The following is a 20221-nucleotide window of genomic DNA, read 5'->3' as shown; positions in this document are numbered from 1 at the left end:
AACTTATCGCAGGCGAACAAGGCCTAATCCAGATCCAGTGACTCAGCGAGGAAAAAGAATATTCCACTCAAAAAAGGCGAGGAACCCCTAAAAAAACTAAAAAAAGGCGAGGAAAAAGAAACTCTATCAGTTTGTTGTTGATAAAAAAAGGCGAGGAAAAAGAAACCCACGGCAACGGGAGCGTGACTCAGGGCAGGGTGGTCCCCCCCCTCTAAAATCTCGTGCGAGCAGTCCAAAATCCTTGTTTACCAGCTCCACTCCCAACCTCCCTCCCCCCGGTGATCTCATTCCCACCCCTCCTCATCACATCGCCCGCGTGAGCGATTTTTGTTGATAAAAAAATAAAAATCATCCCTCCCTCCCTCCCTCTGAACTGGAACTGGAGCTCCTCTCTCTCTCTGGCCGTGGGCAGCTCTAAACCCTAGCGGCAGCGGCAGGGGAGCCAGATCGCCGCCGCGATGGAGAGCCCCGTGAAGGAGGAGGTCGGCGGGGAGCTGGCCATGGAGATCGAGTCCAGCGTCACGGCCGAGGACTGGCGCCGCGCGCTCTCCCGCGTCGTGCCCGCCGTCGCCGTCCTCCGCACCACCGCGCCGCGCGCCTTCGACACCGAGGTTGCCGGCGCCAGCTACGCCACCGGCTTCGTCGTCGACAAGGCCCGCGGCATCATCCTCACCAATCGCCACGTCGTCAAGCCCGGTGCGCGCCCCCCTCCCTCCACCTATCCGCCGATCCGATGCCTCCTCCTCCTCCTCCTCCTCCTCCTCGTGTAATATATTCATTCGTGTGTTGCTGTGTGCTCGTAGGTCCTGTGGTCTCGGAGGCGATGTTCGTGAACCGGGAGGAGATCCCTGTGTACCCCCTGTACAGAGACCCTGTTAGTGTTTGTTCCATTCCACTCTTATTCTGTTCTGTTTTATTTTGTTTAACCCTGTGCCAATGGCGTATTGTTAATCCAAGTTTCCTCCTCTTCTCAAAACAGGTACATGATTTTGGTTTTTTCCGCTATGACCCAGGTGCCATAAAGTTCCTCAAGTATGAGGAGATCCCTCTAGACCCTGAAGCAGCATCTGTTGGGCTAGAAATCCGAGTTGTCGGCAATGACAGCGGCGAAAAGGTTTCCTTATACGCCAGTTCATTCGCTCCCTGGTTGCTGTTTTATGAACCGTAGTATCCCGTAAAGTGATGCTGCACGAGGAATTCAGCGTTGGATTATGGGAATGAAGCATGTTTAATTGCTTCTACCAGACCTTTAATTTCTTCTTTTGCCATCCTGTAAAACAAAGCATTTTCACTTCAAAATTCATGCGCACAGTTCCTTGAAACCACACTAGTAAAATGTCACATTATGCCATTTCAGCAAGATAATGATATCTTAACTGTATGAAATAAGCATTTGTTTCGTTCTCTTTTGAAAAATTAGGAGTGACCCTACCTGAATCTCGATCTCCTTACTGCTATTAGCAATCATATTCCACAGAGCAAATGTGATTAAATGCTTGTGAGGGTTTTGCATGTTAGAAAAATAATGATACATTCACCATCTTTCTTTGTGTCTAACTCAGCAGAACTATTTAGGTTTCAGTTAGATGAATGTGATGCTTAATTAGGAGCTTTTAATCTCCAACCTTTCCATACTAAGACCATAAGCTTACTAGTAGTTGCAATTGTTAATATTCCTTGACCTGGAATGCACTTATTCAACTACTCCCTCTGTTTCTAAATATAAGCCATTTTAGAGATTTTAATGCGGACTACATACGGATGTATATAGACATATTTTAGAGTGTAGATTCACTCATTTTGCTCCGCATGTAGTCCTTATTGAAATCTCTAAAAGACTTATATTTAGGAACAGAGGGAGTAGTTAATACAGAAACAGTAGACATGCGCTAAACAGCGCTAGTGACAACATTTGGCATGATAGATGATAGCTAGAAAAGGAATTTGGAACAAATTGTTTATGTCAGCATTGAAACAAAGTCCTATTAAGTTTGCAACTGAGATTGTGACATCTGTGTTATGCGGCATGCTGGATTTGATGTGGATTCCCCTAGATATGGGGGTTCATACTTAACAAGGATACGTGTGGAAATAATAACTGATTAGCTGTGGGAAATTGTTTAAATTGTGTTGCATACTGTAAATTTTTCTGATTCATCTTCCTTGATTTAGGTTTCAATTTTGGCGGGAACACTTGCTCGACTGGATAGAGAAGCGCCTCACTACAAGAAGTACGCCTTACTTTTTTGCATGACAAGTTTATGATATGGGCTTATGATATTTTCTTTACGCTCCTAGCCACCCCAAGCTTGTAGACAGTATATAAGATTATTACACCATGTATCGTATATATTCTAACCTTTAATTCTTTGACAGGGACGGGTACAATGATTTCAACACATTCTATATGCAGGTGCTTCTCTTTAGCTACTCAATATGACATGTGTACATGTTTGATTGAATTGCTGGATTTGTGCATCTGAAATGATCTTTTATTGCATTGATGCCATACAACATGTTAATTGTCTTGTTGTTGATGCTCATAAGTTAACGTGATTGTTTGTTTCTTTAGGCTGCATCTGGAACTAAAGGTGGCTCTAGTGGTTCCCCAGTTGTTGATTGCCAAGGAAGAGCTGTTGCCCTGAATGCTGGAAGCAAATCTTCCAGTGCTTCTGCTTTTTTCCTTCCATTAGAACGTGTAAGTATCATTAGTACATTAGTAACATTACTACCTCCTCATACTATTTTGAGATGTACCGGAATTGTGGGATAATATATTAATCATAAGGAAATGATACTGCTAGTTAAACCAGTGTTAGGCATTCATAAATCATCCATATGTGATTAAACTAACACATACTAAATTTAGTTGGCTTTACAGAAAATTTCATCTCAGCTAGAAGCGTAAGAGTGCACCAGTCTCCTTAATAATGTCTTGCTTACTGTACGGTGTCATGTGACCGATGCACTTCACTTCACCAAAAAAAGAACAGAAAACAGAAACAAATGCGAGTTTGACATTGTCTAGTTACATATAATTATAAACATCATTGTTTATAAGGCGGTAAGGCAACCTAAGGCAACACCACCCGCTCTAGCGCCTAGGCGATGCTTAAGTGCCTAAGGTGGGCATATTTGTAAGGCGTTGCCAGGGCGCCTTAAGGCAGGACACCTTAAAAACACATCATGCTATTTAAGATTGATTATTCATGACACTCTTATTTTTGTTAACATTGTTTGTTTAAACTATTTCCAGGTTGTTAGGGCACTGAATTTGATACGTGATTGTTGGGATGCATTTGGTATCAAGTCAGAATCTGTTTATATTCCTCGTGGTACACTGCAGGTGTGCATGCTGTCCGATGATACCATTTTTTAATTGTATATTTTGTTTAAGTTGAGAGCTACTTATGACTTATGGTGAACAGTGAACTTTGTAGTCTTGTTAAATCTGCCTGTATGTAACCTTGAAGAACTTCAACAGTGTAGAATAGTCTTCTGGTCTTTCTGCTTATAGTTGTAGTATATATTGGATAACATGAGTGTAGAATGGATCCACAAAATTCGCGCGTATGCTAGTGCAGTACTGCAGTGTCAAGTAACTCTGAATCATATGAGCATGGCACATGGAAATGAAGCAATGCTTTCTTAATGACCTATATTTTTTCAACTCTTCCTTCTCTACAAATATTTCTAGTTTAGAATGCAATGAATATCTTACCTGTTATTTGCACTCAGCATCTAAATTGGCTATTATAACTGTTTACCATTCTTGTTCAACACCGAGAACTGAAGTTCACATAGTGTGTTGCAGAAGCATAGCACTAGAGTTCTGTATTGAGGATAATGGAAATGTAGTGGCATGACATGCTTGTTTATCAATAGGAAGTTGAACAACCAACACTGAAATAGAAAAAAGAGCTTATGTTGTATTATGACCAATGCTTTGCTTCTATTAAGTGTTCTGGGGTATGGATTCAAATTATAAGGGCATGTTGGTCTGGAAATAACTCACTTAGGTTGGTTTCACCATTTTGGCCAGTTATTTGATTTGCTGCCACACTTGTGGTGTGCTCATAAATCATAATTTCTTAGCATCATGCCCCACCTGTCATTGGCACTTTCTTTATGTGCAGAACTTTTACACTGATGGTGGATGATTTGCTCACCACGAAAGCGTGGGGCACCACACTTATGGCATTGTGTAGCTTCAAAGCAAACACACCCTTTAGGTTTCTATGATCAACATATGGATTGTATGAAATCCTGTAATGTATCTGGACTGAAGTGCTGCTACACACTGGATGGTATAGTGTATAATGTTCAATGATGCCACAACTGTACAATTACAGAGCACTGCATAAGCCACTGTGTAGCGGTGTTGGTATTATGGCTCACTGCCTCACTAAAAATACTGCTTTAAACCATGACAATTCGCAAAATTTGCCCAAGAAAAAAAATATCTAGTTAGCAAATGCTATTGGTGTTTTTATTAGTTGTAATTTTTGTTTATCATCGATCACTGTTGCTTTACTCTGCCCTAGAGTCTGGACCTCACATTATCCCTATTATATTTTTTTGTCCTTCTTAAAGATGACCTTTCAACACAAAGGATTTGAAGAAACTCGGCGTCTTGGACTGAGGAATGAGACAGAGCAGGTATTTACACTGTTCATGGTTTGCTAATTGTCTAGAAAATATCTGCCTGCCCCGCATCAAATTTATTGCTGGAATCAAGTTCAATCTGTTTACATTTTATGAACATAACTTTATCTATACCTGCTACTAGTTATGAATATTAGTTGTTCTACTTCTACTTGTTTATATCGGTAAACATCTACATTTTTCTTTCCATTGGAATATATTTTTGAATGTTAACCCTCATGCTCTGTGATTAAGTGCTGGAACTTATCATTTTTGTTTATACAGATGGTACGCCTTGTTTCTCCAGCAGGCGAAACTGGAATGCTGGTTGTTGACTCTGTGGTAATTTGCCTTTATTAGTTCTAACTTCTAAACATGATTGTACATTGTTACTTGGCTTGCTGCTTCTTGTATTATGCCATTCTATGTCTTGCTGAAACTGGAGAGCTCTGTCCTTGCAGGTGCCAGAAGGACCTGCACATAAACATTTGGAACCTGGTGATGTGCTAGTTCACATCAATGGGGAGGTAATCATCGCTTTAAAATGGCTTGCTATATTTGTTAGTGTACTCTGTAGCCTGATAACTTCAGACAGCAGTAGCAAATTAGCAAAACGTTGGTACCCACTGTTCTCTATTCCTATTCACCTAATACTGAAAACTGAAGATAATATATGTGACATGATGAATTTGTGATGATATGTTCTTTTTTCATAAGTACCAAAACACAAACAACTCTAGGTTGTGAACCATTGGTTCAAAAGGATATACTCCTAACATTATCCGCGAACAATAATCTAACAATTGTCAGTTATCTGTACCATGCCAGTAATTAACTGCTATGTCATTTCATGTATATTGCAATCTTGCTGTTTATCACTCCCTTCATATTACAAATACATGTCATTTTGGATGTCTTCGGTCAAACTTTGTCTATAAATACTGTTTCAGATTTTTAGGTTGAGAACTTACCAATCATATGCTTAGATTTGTCTCAAAAAGTATATTCATAAGAGAGGTCGGGGTAGACCAAACTTGATATGGGAGGAGTCTGTTAAGACAGATCTGAAGGACTGATATCACCAAAGAACTGGCCATGGACAGGGGTGCATGGAAGGTAGCTATCCACGTGCCAACCATGAGTTGGTTTCAATATCTTATGGGTTTCAGCTCTAGCCTACCCCAACTTGTTTGGGACTAAAGGCTATAGTAAAAATTAGTGGGCGAAGGTAAATCAGGTAAATCTTGAAGACTGTCAATATACAAAACGACATGTATTTGTGATATGGGGGGAGCATCAATAAATCCTGGTCAAGGCTTATGGTCTAACAATGTACCCGATCTGCAAATTCTAGGAAAAGTTGCCAGTATATATTGATCCAGAACGTTTTAAGCAAGTTTCCAGTTTCTTTTTAGTACCCAACCTCAAGGAAATCACATTTCTCCTTTCCATTTTACCTGTCCTGATATCATGTGGCATCGTTGATTGTACTACATTTTATCCTTTCCTTTTTCGACTCATTTTTGCACCAAGCATGTTACTAAACTAATTGCACTTTCATTATCTCATAAGTTTCTGACTGAAGCATGTTCTCACCAAGCATTTTACTTAACTAATTGCAGGTTGTAACCCAGTTTCTCGCAATGGAGACTTTACTTGATGACAGCGTCGGCAAGGAGGTAAATTTGCAGATTGAAAGAGGTGGAGTGCCTTTGACAGTAAAGTTAGAGGTAATTTCTAATTTTGACTCATCTTATTTAATATTTTCAGCAGAAAAGAACTTGTATATACTACTAATGTTTACTTCCTTTCACACCGATACAGCTGTTGCAACTATCTTTTTTAAAATAAAATCAGCAACCATATTTATGCCACTGTAACTCTTCAGGTTGAGGATTTGCACTCTATAACTCCAAATCATTTCTTGGAAGTCAGTGGTGCTGTCATCCATCCACTTTCATACCAGCAGGTAAGTTCCCCTCATTCCTTTCCAAGCTGATGCTCTCCTTGCTCTTTCAAGGAACGAGTACACATTTGTTTTTGTGGTACAGTGCATCAAAGAATAGTTGATGCAAATAAAAATTTAAAAGTGAAATCTATTCTGGGGCTGTCAACAAGCCGACCTTGAGTGAGCCAAGGTTGGTTCAGCTCAAGCTATATACAAAATTCAAGTTCGAGTTGAGCTCGAGCGAGCCTGACCAAGCTTGAGTGAGTCTTTTCTTTGAACTTACATCCTTACTCAATTAGGCTTGGGATCGGCTTGACCAAGCTTGGTAATATAATGCCCCGCTTGATAAAAAGGTCAGCAACAAAACTGAGATTCAGAAACAAACTGCATGTATGATCTAATGAATAACCAAACAGGAAACTTGTGTTCTCAAAGGCTCAACACGCTATTAATCGCAACACATCCAAACCATGTGAAAAAGCTCACATTCCCAGAATATTGCCGGAAGAGGAGGTTGGCACTGGATTCAAGGCACCTGCCGACGCTTGGAGACGTATTCTATGGTGGTGGCGGAAGGTGTTCGAAGTAGTGGGAGGAGGCAGTGGCTGGAGCTGAGTTGGGCGGCGGCGGAAGGCTTTCTGTCGCGGTGGATGATATGACATTTGGAGTTTAGCTAGGGTTGCGAGATTGGAGTTCTGTCTCTGTTGTTGGGATGGGCCTTTATGGGTTGTTAGGCTCTTGTGTTGGGGTGAAACTAGCATTAACACATAGGAGTTTAGCTAGGGTTGCGAGATTGGAGTTCTGTCTCTGTTGTTGGGATGGGCCTTTATGGGTTGTTAGGCTCTTGTGTTGGGGTGAAACTAGCATTAACACATAGGCTTTCTGTCGCGGTGGATGATATGACATTTGGAGTTTAGCTAGGGTTGCGAGATTGGAGTTCTGTCTCTGTTGTTGGGATGGGCCTTTATGGGTTGTTAGGCTCTTGTGTTGGGGTGAAACTAGCATTAACACATAGGCTTTGGACTATTAGAACAACGGAGGACTAGTGTTATCATTGAATTTTTTTTTGGGGGGACAGAGTATGATACGAGCTGTTATTGAGAATAGCATGAGCTCAGGCCAGGCCTGAATTGTGCTTCCAGTAGCTGGGCTCGAGTAGCTTGTTGAAGCCAAGTTTTCTTGACAGCGATACTATATTCCTTATTTCACGCTTATGTTGTTTGTGAGACCATAATTTGTATACAACTTAAACCATACGAGTATAGCGGAGTTGTTATGCAATGTTTAATTTATTGACTGGCTGCACTTTGGTTTCTGAAGTGTTGAGCTTTCTGCCCTATTACATCTGTAAATCACAATTAGTCCACTTGAGTCAAACGCCGAATGGACACATGTTTAACTTCTCTGCTAGAAATGTTAATCTCGCCACTGTGGCCACATGTGTTCAGTAAACGAAATTGGACTGATGATAACATCATCATCCTATTCAAACTTATATTAAACTATATGAATGTATGTTGTTACAGTATATGTTTAAGTTTCACGCTGGTACTAATGTTGTTCATATCGCGTTTCAGGCTAGAAACTTCCGCTTCAAATGTGGTCTTGTATATGTTGCCGAGGCAGGGTAAGACAACTAGCCATAATTGCTGACATTACATTTCCTGAAAGAACTATTGATCTGCAGTGGTGATTCTAGCCAGTCCTTTATCAATCTTAGTCAGTGGACACATCACTTTGCAATAGACTAGTAGAATTGCCTTGCATTTAAATTCTAACAAGGTGCCATTTTGCCAGCTAAATCTGAATATCACAATGTTCCTAAAGAGTGTAAGCTGCAACGTATGTTTATTTGCTCCTCTTGTCTCCATCATTTTACTTGAAGATTATACCTTCCCAATTGTCTTATTTTCAAGTCTCCAGGGTCACTTTACTTCAAGTTTCAGTGATTTTCACCATGCGTTTCTTAGTCGTTTTTTTGTCCAAATATGTATATTAATATCAAAGCAATCATCTTTTTCTGTGACTTATTCAACACCTTGCAATGTAGGTACATGCTCTCTCGGGCATCGGTTCCACGCCATTCAATTATCAAAAAGTTTGCGGGAGAGGATATTGAAAATTTAGATGACCTTATTGCAGTTATTTCAAAGCTGTCTAGGGGAGCACGAGTGCCTCTCGAATATGTAAAGTACACTGACCGTTATCGGAACAAGGTACAAAAATGTTCCTTAGGAGCTTTATCATGATAAACCTTCCTTAGTAAATGTTGAGTTTTATATACAACTAAGCCCCCGCCTTATTTATGTGTTCAGTCTGTACTGGTGACAATTGATCAACACGGTTGGTATGCGCCTCCTCAGTTGTACACTCGAAATGACGCAACTGGTCTGTGGAATGCAAAGTTGGCTATACCGCTTGAATCTCCCTTTGTAGTTTCTCATCGTGCCGGCCATATGGATGCAAACTTAAATTCCGTTTCACCTTTGACTGAATCAAGTCCTATGGATCTCAAATGCCAGCACGAGTCTGAAAATACGGCAGATGGATGCGTAAAAATGCAAACAGATGAGGAGATTGCCGTAGATGGATCCCACTCTGGCGAAGATTCCATCATTGAGAAAAAAAGGCGCCGGGTGGATGAGGAGATAGCTGCTGAGGGAACTATATCATCTTTTGGAGATTTAGATGACATAAAAGATGGCGCATTGAGGCATCCTTCCAGTGTGGAAGTCTCTGACCTTGCTCGGACAATATCAAGTAATGCTTCATTGGCAGAACAAGTAATTGAGCCAGCTCTTGTAATGTTTGAGGTGAGTGCTATTCTCAAATCTAAAATTTGAGGAGCTATCACGGTTATGCTTATTTCGTTGTTTTAGTTTATTTGAATATTTGATGACGACAATGTTTGGTATATTCAGTACTCCCTCCGATAGTCCGATCCATGTTAATTGATGCTGCTTTAGTACAACTTTAGTGGATCGGAGGAAGTAGTTTATTTTCGTTTTTGAAGGTTACTTATGGCTTCATCATCTCTACCACCTCTACTCCCTCTCTCTCTCTGATCCAACGGTGTCAACATTCAGAACAAGTGGCATCATTTTCTTAGAAATTCCGCAAATGATCTTAATATATTGATGATAGTGAACCAATGACACCTATACCTGTATGACAAATCTGTATCTTGTACAAATGTCCTGTTTTCGTTTCCTCATTGATTACTATTAAGTCATTTTTATTCTCATTTACTTGCATATCTACTGTTTTGCTCTTTACTCTTGGACTGGTGAATGAACTACTGCTATGTGTTTTACAGTACATCGTAACCAGCAATTGTTGGTTTCAGCTGTTTTGTGATTTGTGCTTATTCAGAACCTGACTCACCTGTACCTCTACTATTTTATAGGTGCATGTGCCACCAATATGCATGCTTGATGGAGTGCATTCTCAACATTTCTTTGGAACCGGTGTGATAATATATCATTCTGACTGCCTAGGTCTGGTTGCCGTCGATAGGAATACAGTTGCTGTATCTATCTCTGATATAATGCTCTCTTTTGCTGCATATCCCATTGAAATACCTGCAGAGGTAATGAGCTCAGCACCCATTTTGTTGACTAAATCCATGTCATATTGAATTTCAATTAATAGTAGCTTCCAAATTTTGGTTTTCAGGTTGTTTTTCTGCATCCTGTTCATAATTTTGCATTGGTTGCCTATGATCCTTCTGCACTGGGAGCTGGTGCATCTGTTATTCGAGCTGCTAAGCTTCTTCCTGGTTTGTTTCATTTTAGCGCCCCTTCTATTTATTTCCTATAAGTATATTGTTTGGTCATTTTAGCGCCCCTTCTATTTATTTCCTATAAGTATATTGTTTGGTCATTTTAGCGCCCCTGGTATGACTTAACAACCTTTTTGTACCGGTTTGTTTTTGCCATTTTGGATGTATATGTAGAACCTGCCTTGCGCCGAGGAGATTCTGTCTACCTAGTTGGGCTAAGTAGAAGCTTACAGGCTACATCAAGGAAATCAACCATAACTAATCCTTGCACGGCTGTTAATATTGGCTCAGCTGACTGCCCACGATATCGTGCAATAAATATGGAGGTCATTGAGCTTGATACTGGTACTTCCTATGCACATTTCAACTAACCTTCGTCGATCTCATGTCTTGATTGTTTGTAATTGTACTGAAAACTGTTTTTTTTATAGATTTCGGTAGCTCATTTTCGGGTATATTGACGGATGAGCAAGGAAGAGTTCAAGCGTTATGGGCAAGCTTTTCCACCCAGGTTAGTTTGCGTTGGGAGTTGTTAACCTTGGTCTGTTTTTGTAAGTAATGACGCTCCCATGTTCTCAGGAGCATTTCTTGAAAAGATCAAAAGAAAAAAGAAAAGCACAAAACGGCAGCTTACGCCCAAGGTTAGCCGCTTGATATCTCCAACATCAAGTAAATGGGCAATGGAATAAAAATACATATTCAGTATGTAATGATCCTAAATTGCGTTTAAGAATCTAAATGTTATACTGTATTAAGTAAAGCAGCCGATTTTCTTAGCCTTTTGCCTGACATCATGAGTCATAACCTGTAGTCCTAATGCTTGTAAAAAACCATGTAATGGTACTGTCCCTAGTTGTTACCTCTCATGTACTTGACGGTGTAATTAACAACCTAATTTTTTCTCTCCAGCTCAAATATGGTTGTAGCAGTTCAGAGGACCATCAGTTCGTTAGAGGTATACCAATATATGCAATAAGTCAAGTCCTTGAGAAGATAATCTCGGGTACTCCTGGACCATTTCGTCTTATCAATGGAATTCGAAGGCCAATGCCACTTGTCAGACTTCTGGAGGTGGAACTTTATCCAACTTTGCTCTCGAAAGCAAGAAGCTATGGATTGAGCGATAACTGGGTGCAGGTAATTAGCTTAATGTTTCACTTAATCTCGCCCAAAATTGTTTTTCCTGACCTGGCAAACGTGATTATATCGTTCCTCTCTGGCTTCTGGGCCTGAATATTGTGCGAGTATATCAATTGAGACATTTATTGTTCTATTTGATTATCTTTGTAGGCTCTCGCTAAGAAGGACCCTGTGCGCAGACAAGTCTTGCGGGTCAAAGGTTGTTTGGCTGGATCAAAGGCGGAAAAGCTTCTGGAACAGGGAGATATGATTCTGGCTATCAACAAGGAACCAATAACATGCTTTCTTGACATCGAGAATGCTTGCCAAAAGTTGGACCAATCTATCGATTCAGATGGCGTGCTTAACATGACAATATTTCGTCAGGTGAGGAAGGTTTATTACCTTTTTTTTGTACAGTTACAATATGAATCTAGAATATCTATATATATCATTATTACAACTGTTTCATGCAGGGAAAAGAAATTGACCTTATTGTTGGAACCGATGTAAGAGATGGTAATGGTTCAACAAGGATGGTGAATTGGTGTGGATCCATAATTCAGGATCCTCATTCAGCAGTGCGTGCACTTGGTTTCTTGCCCAAGGAAGGTCATGGAGTTTATGTTGCTAGGTGAGGAACATGTTTTTTTTTAACAAATATTTATGCGCAAATATTAGCACCAACTCTGATGAGTTTTGACCACAGTATTTAGTTAAAAGTTATAATAAGCCTGTAGCAGCCACTATAGGTTTAAACTTTAAAGTGATCGGATTTGAGTGACTAGCATTAATTTGCTTGAGTGCATTTTTTCAGTTGTTTTGGTGTACTAACACATTTAGGCTACGCTTGGTGCACCGGATTGGGACTCAAAACCGGAATATTTTACAGAGCCCAGAAACGCGCTTGGTTCGCCGTTTCAGTTTTTTTTTCTCCCCCGGTTTCGGTCCATTACACCCGAAAACATTACAGAGCATGGGAGGTCACATTTTCTTTCCGTCGGCGAGAACCGAGAGTGAGAGAGAGAGGTGCCCCGATCCCGAGTTCCCTCGCCCACCCCCCTTTTGTGCTTCCCTGCCATCCATGACATTGACCTAGGGTTTCAGCGATGCGAGGTTAGTCGTTGTTGCCTGCTGATATTTCGGTCCAGCCAGGCATGGAAGGGACTGGAATTACACCTGTATGCAATCTTTCCAAAGAGCAGCCGGAAGGGGAATGGAAATACGTCTGTGTTCCACCAGATTACTTGTGACATGTATATTACAGGTGTAAAGTATCTACTGGTGTGAATTTATTCCATGCTCCCAAGAGGGCAATTTTTTCGGAGTTATAAGCATGTAGCAGCCACTATAGGTTGAGGGCCTCTTTGATTCGCAGGATTGTCAAAATGAAGGAATTGGAAAAATGCAGGGCATGTCCCATATTATCCTACAGGATTTGAAAGAATGTTTGATAGCGCAGGAAACAAAGGAATTCTACAAAGAGGTTTGAGTGGATGGAAATTTTCCTCCAAAATGTAGTACAAATGGATCCTATGGAAAAATTCCAAAGGATGCCAATCCTACGAATCAAACGAGCATCACAGGAAAAATTCCTAAGGGTTCAAATCCTCCAAAAATCCTATGCAATTCCTTTGAATCAAAGGAGCCCTCAAAGTATTTTCGTAGGAATTTTGGAGGATTAGAATCCATAGAATTTTTTCCTATGTTGGTTGTTTGATTCATAGGATTGAATCCTGCAGGAATTTTTCCTAAGGATTTCTTTGTACTACTTCCCATCAGATTTCTAGCATCCACTCAAACCTCTTTGATAGAATCCTTTGTTTTTCCTATGATGCAATCAAACAAACCAAAATCTTGTAGGATTGAGATGAGCATGACATTCCAATCCTATATTTTTCCCATTCCTGTGTTTCTGAAATCCCGCGAATCAAAGAGATTTGGATCACTAGCAATAATTTGCTCAAGGGAGTGCTATTTTTCAGTTGTTTTGGTGTACTAACCACATTTAGGAGTTTTGACTTGAGTATTTAGTTGCAGTTATAAACCTGTAGCAGCCACTATAGGTTTTTAAGTGATCAGATTTGAATAGATTAGCAATGATTTGCTCAAGGGAGTGCTATTTTTCACTTCAACACAGTTTTCAAGTCGTTCTGCTCTCTGGCTGTATACGACTTCACATGGAATTAGAAACGTGACGTGCCAATTAATACAAGAATGCGACCCATAGGAACTGTAGTTTTGTTAGGCAAATATGTGAACCGAGTAATGGATTTAATGAAAATAAGAAAGAGAGAATAGTGATCAATGGATGCCTTTTTCCTCTTGTGGCATGTTTCGTGAGTTCATCTATATCAATGAAAATAGATTGTGGTTTCTCCCGATATCAGCATATCTTGCGAAATCTCATCCTGTAACGAATGTCTTATCTGCATACTTTTCGATACTGCTTGGGTGGTGCTACCTCTAAATGCTAGGCATAGTTCAAGCCCACACTTGGTCTGAATCCATCTGTCCTCCTTCCGTTGCGATTAGCAAGGCAGGGTACCTATAATATGAGTATAATTTTTACATAATTATATAGATGTCAGGCGTGCAGTTTATAAGGGTTTAGGATTAAGCAGCAAGTTTGTTATGCAGATGGTGCCATGGAAGTCCCGTACATAGATATGGTCTTTATGCTCTCCAGTGGATAGTTGAAGTTAACGGGCAACCAACCCCAGATCTTGAGTCCTTTATTGAAGTGGTGAAGGTATGCATTGTCAATAGCAGTCTTCTTTTGGTATATTCCAGTCTACATTTTGTATTGATGGTGAACATGGTTCACATTTCATTTGATTCGAGTTAATATGGCTGGAATAATATTTTCCTCAGGGATTGGAAGACCGTGAGTTTGTTAGGGTGAAGACTGTCCACTTGAACGGAAAACCACGTGTGCTCACTCTGAAGCAGGACCTTCACTACTGGCCGACCTGGGAGCTCACTTTTGAACCGGAGTCCGACACATGGAAGAGGAGAACAATAAAGGCGTTGCAGCCAACCGGGGCTTGATTTATTCTGCTTTGTTGTGATATTTTCAGCGGGCCTAGGCCTTCTCTAGGAAGGCCAAGCATGGAGAGGTGAGGAACTCTGAAATGCTTGTCATGCCGGTGAGCTAGAATCAGGGTGGGCACTAGGAGGATATATAGTGTAATTCATAGATGACATATGGATTTCATTGCCTGTGGATAATTGGACTGCCGGGTGTGTCCTTTCTGTACCTATTGGATATATTTGTTATTCTCCTGTAGTAGAAGCAATAAACCATTTAGCGATTTAGCTCTCGTCTAAACTATTTTTCCGCAGAGCACATAGTTTGCAGCTCCTTTCCGGGTGGAGCTGATACTCGGTCATTCAGTTTTTGGACCAATCTATTCTGTATGTGAAGCTTCCTTTGAGATTTGGACCTTGTGCCACCGATGTCGAGTTCGTCGCACAGTGCATGGGCACTTTAGATGGGTAGCACGATATTCCTAAACCCGATCCTCAAAAGCCTTGAGCATATCCAAATCAAAGCCGCTATCCGTCTTGAGAAAGTAGGAATCCCTTCACACCTGCGTAAATTCAGGCAAATCAACACGCAAGCAAGAAGGCAGAAGAGAGCAGCCGAAGCATCGAAACAAGCTCATAGTCATCGTGTCCCTTTTGTGCATCGTGTTGACAAATGTAAACCATGCGCATGCACCTTTATCATTAATCTAACGATCTCCTATATAAACCCAGACGTACGTTGTACTAATTTCCTCTCCTCTGGAGCGCATATCTCCGGAGGAATATATTCCGCCACCACTACTACCAGTCGGCTCCGGGTCTAACAATTACCCGCGAAAACGAGGGCCGTCCCTTTAGATGCGTTCTGTTCTGTGCCACTCCGGTGGATGCCTTCCGCCGAGAGGGAAAGGACCGCTTAGGTAGGCGCTCCTTGTTGCCGGATTCCTTCTTTCTTTCGAGCGCTCGCACGGTAGCACTAGCACCAACCGAACAATTATTCAGGGGCGTCTCTTCTTCTTCTTCTTTAAATGGCTCGCTGGTTCCATTTCGTTGCCGCGAACTGAAGGAGGAGCTAGCATGTATCCCGCGCGAGGGGCACACGCGAGCCAGCCGCAACAGCAACAGCAAGGCCAGCACCGTGCGAGTTAGGGAGGGAGATGGGTTGCTATCCCCTGCGCGTGATCGTCTCCAAAGCGCTTGGGAAGTGCAACGGTATGATGCGTCTTCTCTGATGGTTGCTGATAGATAGTCCTAGGTCTTGAGAGCTCGCGCTTGGTTCACGGATGTCTTTCTTCTCTCGGACCATTCTCGAGCAGCTTTGGCCTTCTGCGCTGATCTTTCTGGCAGAGTATCGTTATGCACCAGTGCTAGAGACCTCTGTATTTCTCAGGATAGGTTGTTCCAGTCGCTACAATTCAGTTCTGCTTCCGCCGTTAACTTTTTCTTTGCATAAGTTTCTGTACCATGATAGCTGAGCTTTGTTAGTAGCATTCCTTATTGTTTGACTCATTTTTTTTCACGAATACGCAAAGTCTGTATGTCTTTTCATTGATAGAAGAAGAAGATAAAATGAGAACAAAGGTAGGGTACATCACATGGCACAGCCACAAACTGGCGTAAACATATTGTCTGGAGCAGAAAGATTTGGGATGGCCGGCCTTATTGTTTAACTCATGTCACGTGATCATATATCGTGTAGTCTCAGAACTCCAACGTTTGTCACACAAACAAAGCAGCCAGCTGATATTTGTGAGCTCGGGCGACATATGCAGGGCGCGAGCGATGGATGGAGGACCAGAGGATGGACTACGCCATGGCCTACCCTCCCGGCCCACACCCAGAGACGCTCTACATGCGGCCCGTGGCGCGCACCGTCACCTTCAGCGGCACCAACTCCGTGAACATGATCCCGCCAAACCCCCCGCCACCGCAGCAGCAGCAGCAACACCCAGAGCCCCAGCCCCAAGCACCGCCACCCCAATCGCAAGCGCCACCACCCCAGCACGAGCCCCAGCCGCAACCCGAGCAGCCCGCGCCCGCGCCGGAGGAAGGCGCGCCGCCGCCCGAGCAGCAGCCGAGGCAGCCGAAGCGAGGCAAGAAGAAGCCGCCGCGCCGCGTCCGGTTCGGCCCCGAGCCACCACCACCACCGTCGCAGCAGCAGCAGCAAGAACACCAGGAGCAACAGCAGCAACAAGAACAGCAGCCGGAGCACGCGCCGAACGGCAACCCGGGCAGCGGCGCGCCGGGACACCACGGCCAGCAGGGCCGCGGGCCGCCGGGGTACCTGAGGTACACGCCGTCGCCGCTGCCGAGGTGGGAGGCGACGCCGAGGCGGCACGAGTACTTCTCCGGCGAGTACCGGTACAGCTACCCGACGCCGGTGCGCGAGGGCATCTACAGCATGGCCACCGACGCCAACCGCCTCACCACCATCTTCAGCGAGGAGAACCCCAACGCCTGCGCCATCGTCTGACTCCCACCCTGAGCGCTTGAAGTCGGCGGGCCGGCCGGCGAGGAATGAGGTTCTCCATCGCGCCGTACTTCCATTAGCTCTTTGCACCGCCTGATTGGAGGGAGGAGAATCCGGTTCCCTTCTCGTAGGTGTATGTTGAAAGGGGGAATAGTTGGGTGGTATGACACGATGAGATGAACATTCGCGTTGTTTGGATTCGGCTCGTACGATATTACTTTCATGATGCTCTTTTCGCGCGTTCTCTTGCAAAGCTAAGAAGAAGTTAGTCAATGATTGTTGGCCACCAAAGACAGATTAAGCATAATGCATGTGTCTAATAGGTGTATGCGATGGGAATGCACTGAACAGCGACCGTCTCCTTTCGCTGTCCTCCGGTCTAGATTTTACGTGATCAAATCATTGCAAAAACAGTTTTGGTAAGTCTCAATTGACTGAGGCTTCATTATGTCTCAACCGATGCTATCTTTCTTTGATTTTGCATGAAGATTCATAAAAAGCAAATTTTTTCCAGTTTTTTTTCTTCTTACATACTACTCTCTTCGTTTCAAATTACTCGTCACAGAAATGGATGTATCTAGAACTAAAATACATCTAGATACATCCATACCTGCGACAAGTAAATCGAAACGGAGGGAGTATATCACTTGACTGAGACTTGGTCTCAGTCGACGTAGACCTAGCCACACCTTTGCAAAAATAGATGGAGAGAATATACTACTTATTAATGAGGTTCATTGAACATTGTTTATCCCAAGACATGGCTATTAGCGCTACTTTCATGTACTAAATCGTTATAGTACGGATCAACCAAAGCCCCGCTAAGACCAGGTGCATCTCGACCATCCTACCATGGTTCCTTCTAGATCTTGTATCTAGTCTACCATCTTCGTCTAGCCATTTTGCCTATCCCGTAACATCTTATGGACTACACGTATTTGACTCAAACACTTAACTCTCCACATACACCAAGTCTTATAGTAGATCTATACACTCATTCAACAAACTGCATCCTAACGAATATGTCCTTTGCCATCTTGAAATCACCATTTTGCTTGAAAACACATGCATGGTTAGACTCGGCTCTTCTCTTGTTTGCTCACTCACATGAGCCGGCCGCCAATCCCTTGATTGATAATATATCACCACACTTGGCTTCTCCTCAACTCTCAACGATGGTTGTTCGCACCTTGTACAGGTTGTTCTCGGTCCTCTTTCCCATCCACAAGCTTCTTGTCCTTCTTGATCCTCATGGTCTTCTTGTCCCTGTCCACCTTTGGACATAACCATTTCCATGGAGTTCGTCAAGCGAACTTAGATTCCTCCGAGCCTTTCGCACATCTCTAACATTATTGAGCACATGTTCAACACCGTCTTTGATCTCGATCTTGATATCTCCAATGCACCATGGCACATCGTCGTCTTGATAGACATCTCTAAGATCACCAAACTTGTAGGAAATTAAGCACTCTTTTGTTTAGGTGTGACATGATAAGAGCTTAGTGTATCCAAAATCCATGCTTCATCGGATTGCTTGTTTGATACGGTAAGTAGGTCACCATCAAAATCATCGCTTTCTTTAGATGCTGGCGGTTCCTTCAGTCTTCTTCCACATTCGACATCCCCTCCTTAGGTGACCACTCGTTACAATGTGTCAAGGGGAAGTGGCTTTCATTATGTTCTTGTGCCGCACGTACTATGTTTTGTGCCGTAATTGCCCATGTACGATACAGGGGGACATGCCTGGGCCATTGACTCCTTTAAATGTGCCATCCCTGATTTTCCTAAAAGGAGTCATATTACTACCAGAAATGGAGGAGTCCAGGACATACGTGCAAGATGACCAAGATGGAGGGAAGGAAGCCACTGACCAACACTATTATATAAATTTGTGCCCTCAAGACAGAGCACCATCTTCAGTCGGACAAAGATCTCTAGAAGCCCTAGATTATAGTAGATTCAATCTAGACATAAAGTCGAAACCGTCCATCTCTGTAACATCCCAAATTTTCAATTTGGAATGTTATACGTAGGTCATTCATGCATATCATATTTTATTTGCATTTCGTTTCGCGATCCTTAAAATTCTAAGCAACTCAAGGACTCTCGGAGAGAGTTGGGGATTTCATGGTTTTCATATTTGAATTTTATCAAATATCGAAACAAGGATCATTTGTTTTATTATTTTTCTCTCCGAAAATATTTCATATTAAAATATATAAGAGGAGATAATATGACTTCTCCAAAATAAACGAAATATTGAAGGAAAAATATTAAAATCAACTTTTGACTTTATTCGGATTTTATTGCTATTTTTATTTGCATAGGAAAAAATATGCATTTTTCAAAAATTGCATTTTAGGCCAAGAAAATGTTCACCTTGTTCTAAATATTCTATTTAGATGGTGAAAATTTGTTTTGGTATTTTTAGATTTTTTTATTTTTTTTCAAGGATTTCTTTTCGGCGGACTATGTTAAAAAAAAGAGGAATCCCGCCGGATCGAACTGGGCCGCGGCTCAGCTGGCCCAGCTAGCCCCGCGCCGCCGTCGTCTCCGAGCCGGACTCCTCGAGGGAGTTCGAGCCACAAGCCGCCTCCCCTCCCCCTTTGAAAGCCGGACCAGGGGCCCCCTTGGAGCCCCAAGTCGCCGCCGCCAGCCGCCAGCCCCGCCGCCCGCCGCCTCGCGCCGCCGCCGCACGCCGCCTACTGTTGCGTCGCCGCCAAGCCCCTGCCGCGCCGCCCTCCGCCGCCCCGCGCTGCACCCCGCCGTCGCCCGCTCGCCGGAAGCCGCCGGAGCCGCGCCGGAGTTCGAATCTCGCCGTTCGGTTTAGGTAAAAACGGTTGGTTTTTTAAAAAAAACCCTAGTTACGTTTTTAGACCGATTCGATGGTTTTCTCGGTTTAGTTTATTCAGCGGACGTTCGTCCGTACGTTCGTTTTAACGAACGGTTTTCGCCCGTTAGTCACAGACAACGAACGTTCGTTCGTTAGCCTGTTCGTCCGTTTTTGTTTTTCTTAGGTTTTTCGCGATTATTTTCGATCGCGATTTCTGATGTGATTTTTGTTTTAGTTTTTTTCGCTCGTTTATAGCAATCAGGCGATTCAAGCGCCTAGATCTTCGTCTCGAAGCCCTCTTTCCGTTTAATCAACTTGAACAAGATTTTGGTACTGTAAAATTTGACTTTAGTCCAGATTAGTAATCGGATCTTGTTTCTTTCGCAGTTTGTGTTT

The 20221-nt window shown here is 42.7% G+C and overlaps 2 protein-coding genes across 3 annotated transcripts; both read left to right on the top strand.

Annotated features, from left to right (window-relative positions):
• Positions 1–305: 305 nt before the first annotated feature.
• Positions 306–14810, top strand: DEG7 (DegP protease 7). Of its 2 annotated transcripts, XM_048679643.2 has the most exons (25): positions 306–696; positions 804–874; positions 980–1114; positions 2173–2231; positions 2377–2413; positions 2573–2698; positions 3257–3346; positions 4594–4659; positions 4930–4986; positions 5106–5171; positions 6267–6374; positions 6533–6613; positions 8170–8219; positions 8643–8808; positions 8908–9405; positions 9999–10181; positions 10268–10370; positions 10548–10718; positions 10805–10884; positions 10970–11014; positions 11283–11510; positions 11664–11879; positions 11969–12126; positions 14133–14244; positions 14367–14810. In XM_048679643.2, exons 1-25 carry the CDS (start codon positions 459–461, stop codon positions 14541–14543), a joined length of 3321 nt encoding a protein of 1106 aa, XP_048535600.2. In that variant the 5' UTR covers positions 306–458; the 3' UTR covers positions 14544–14810. The 2 variants fall into 2 exon arrangements, with proteins under 2 accessions (XP_048535600.2, XP_048535601.2); XM_048679644.2 differs by lacking the exon at positions 10970–11014 and having other exon boundaries at positions 309–696.
• Positions 14811–15451: 641 nt separating this feature from the next.
• LOC125514334 (uncharacterized) lies at positions 15452–17236 on the top strand. The gene is made up of 2 exons (XM_048679642.2): positions 15452–15734; positions 16295–17236. Exons 1-2 carry the CDS (start codon positions 15680–15682, stop codon positions 16993–16995), a joined length of 756 nt encoding a protein of 251 aa, XP_048535599.2. The 5' UTR covers positions 15452–15679; the 3' UTR covers positions 16996–17236.
• Positions 17237–20221: the final 2985 nt, after the last annotated feature.

The sequence above is a fragment of the Triticum urartu genome, chromosome 6A (assembly GCF_056163025.1).
Source record: "Triticum urartu cultivar PI428250 chromosome 6A, HENAU_Tu73, whole genome shotgun sequence".
In the NCBI taxonomy this organism is placed as follows: Eukaryota; Viridiplantae; Streptophyta; class Magnoliopsida; order Poales; family Poaceae; genus Triticum; species Triticum urartu.
This window is presented reverse-complemented; position numbering and strand designations above follow the sequence as displayed.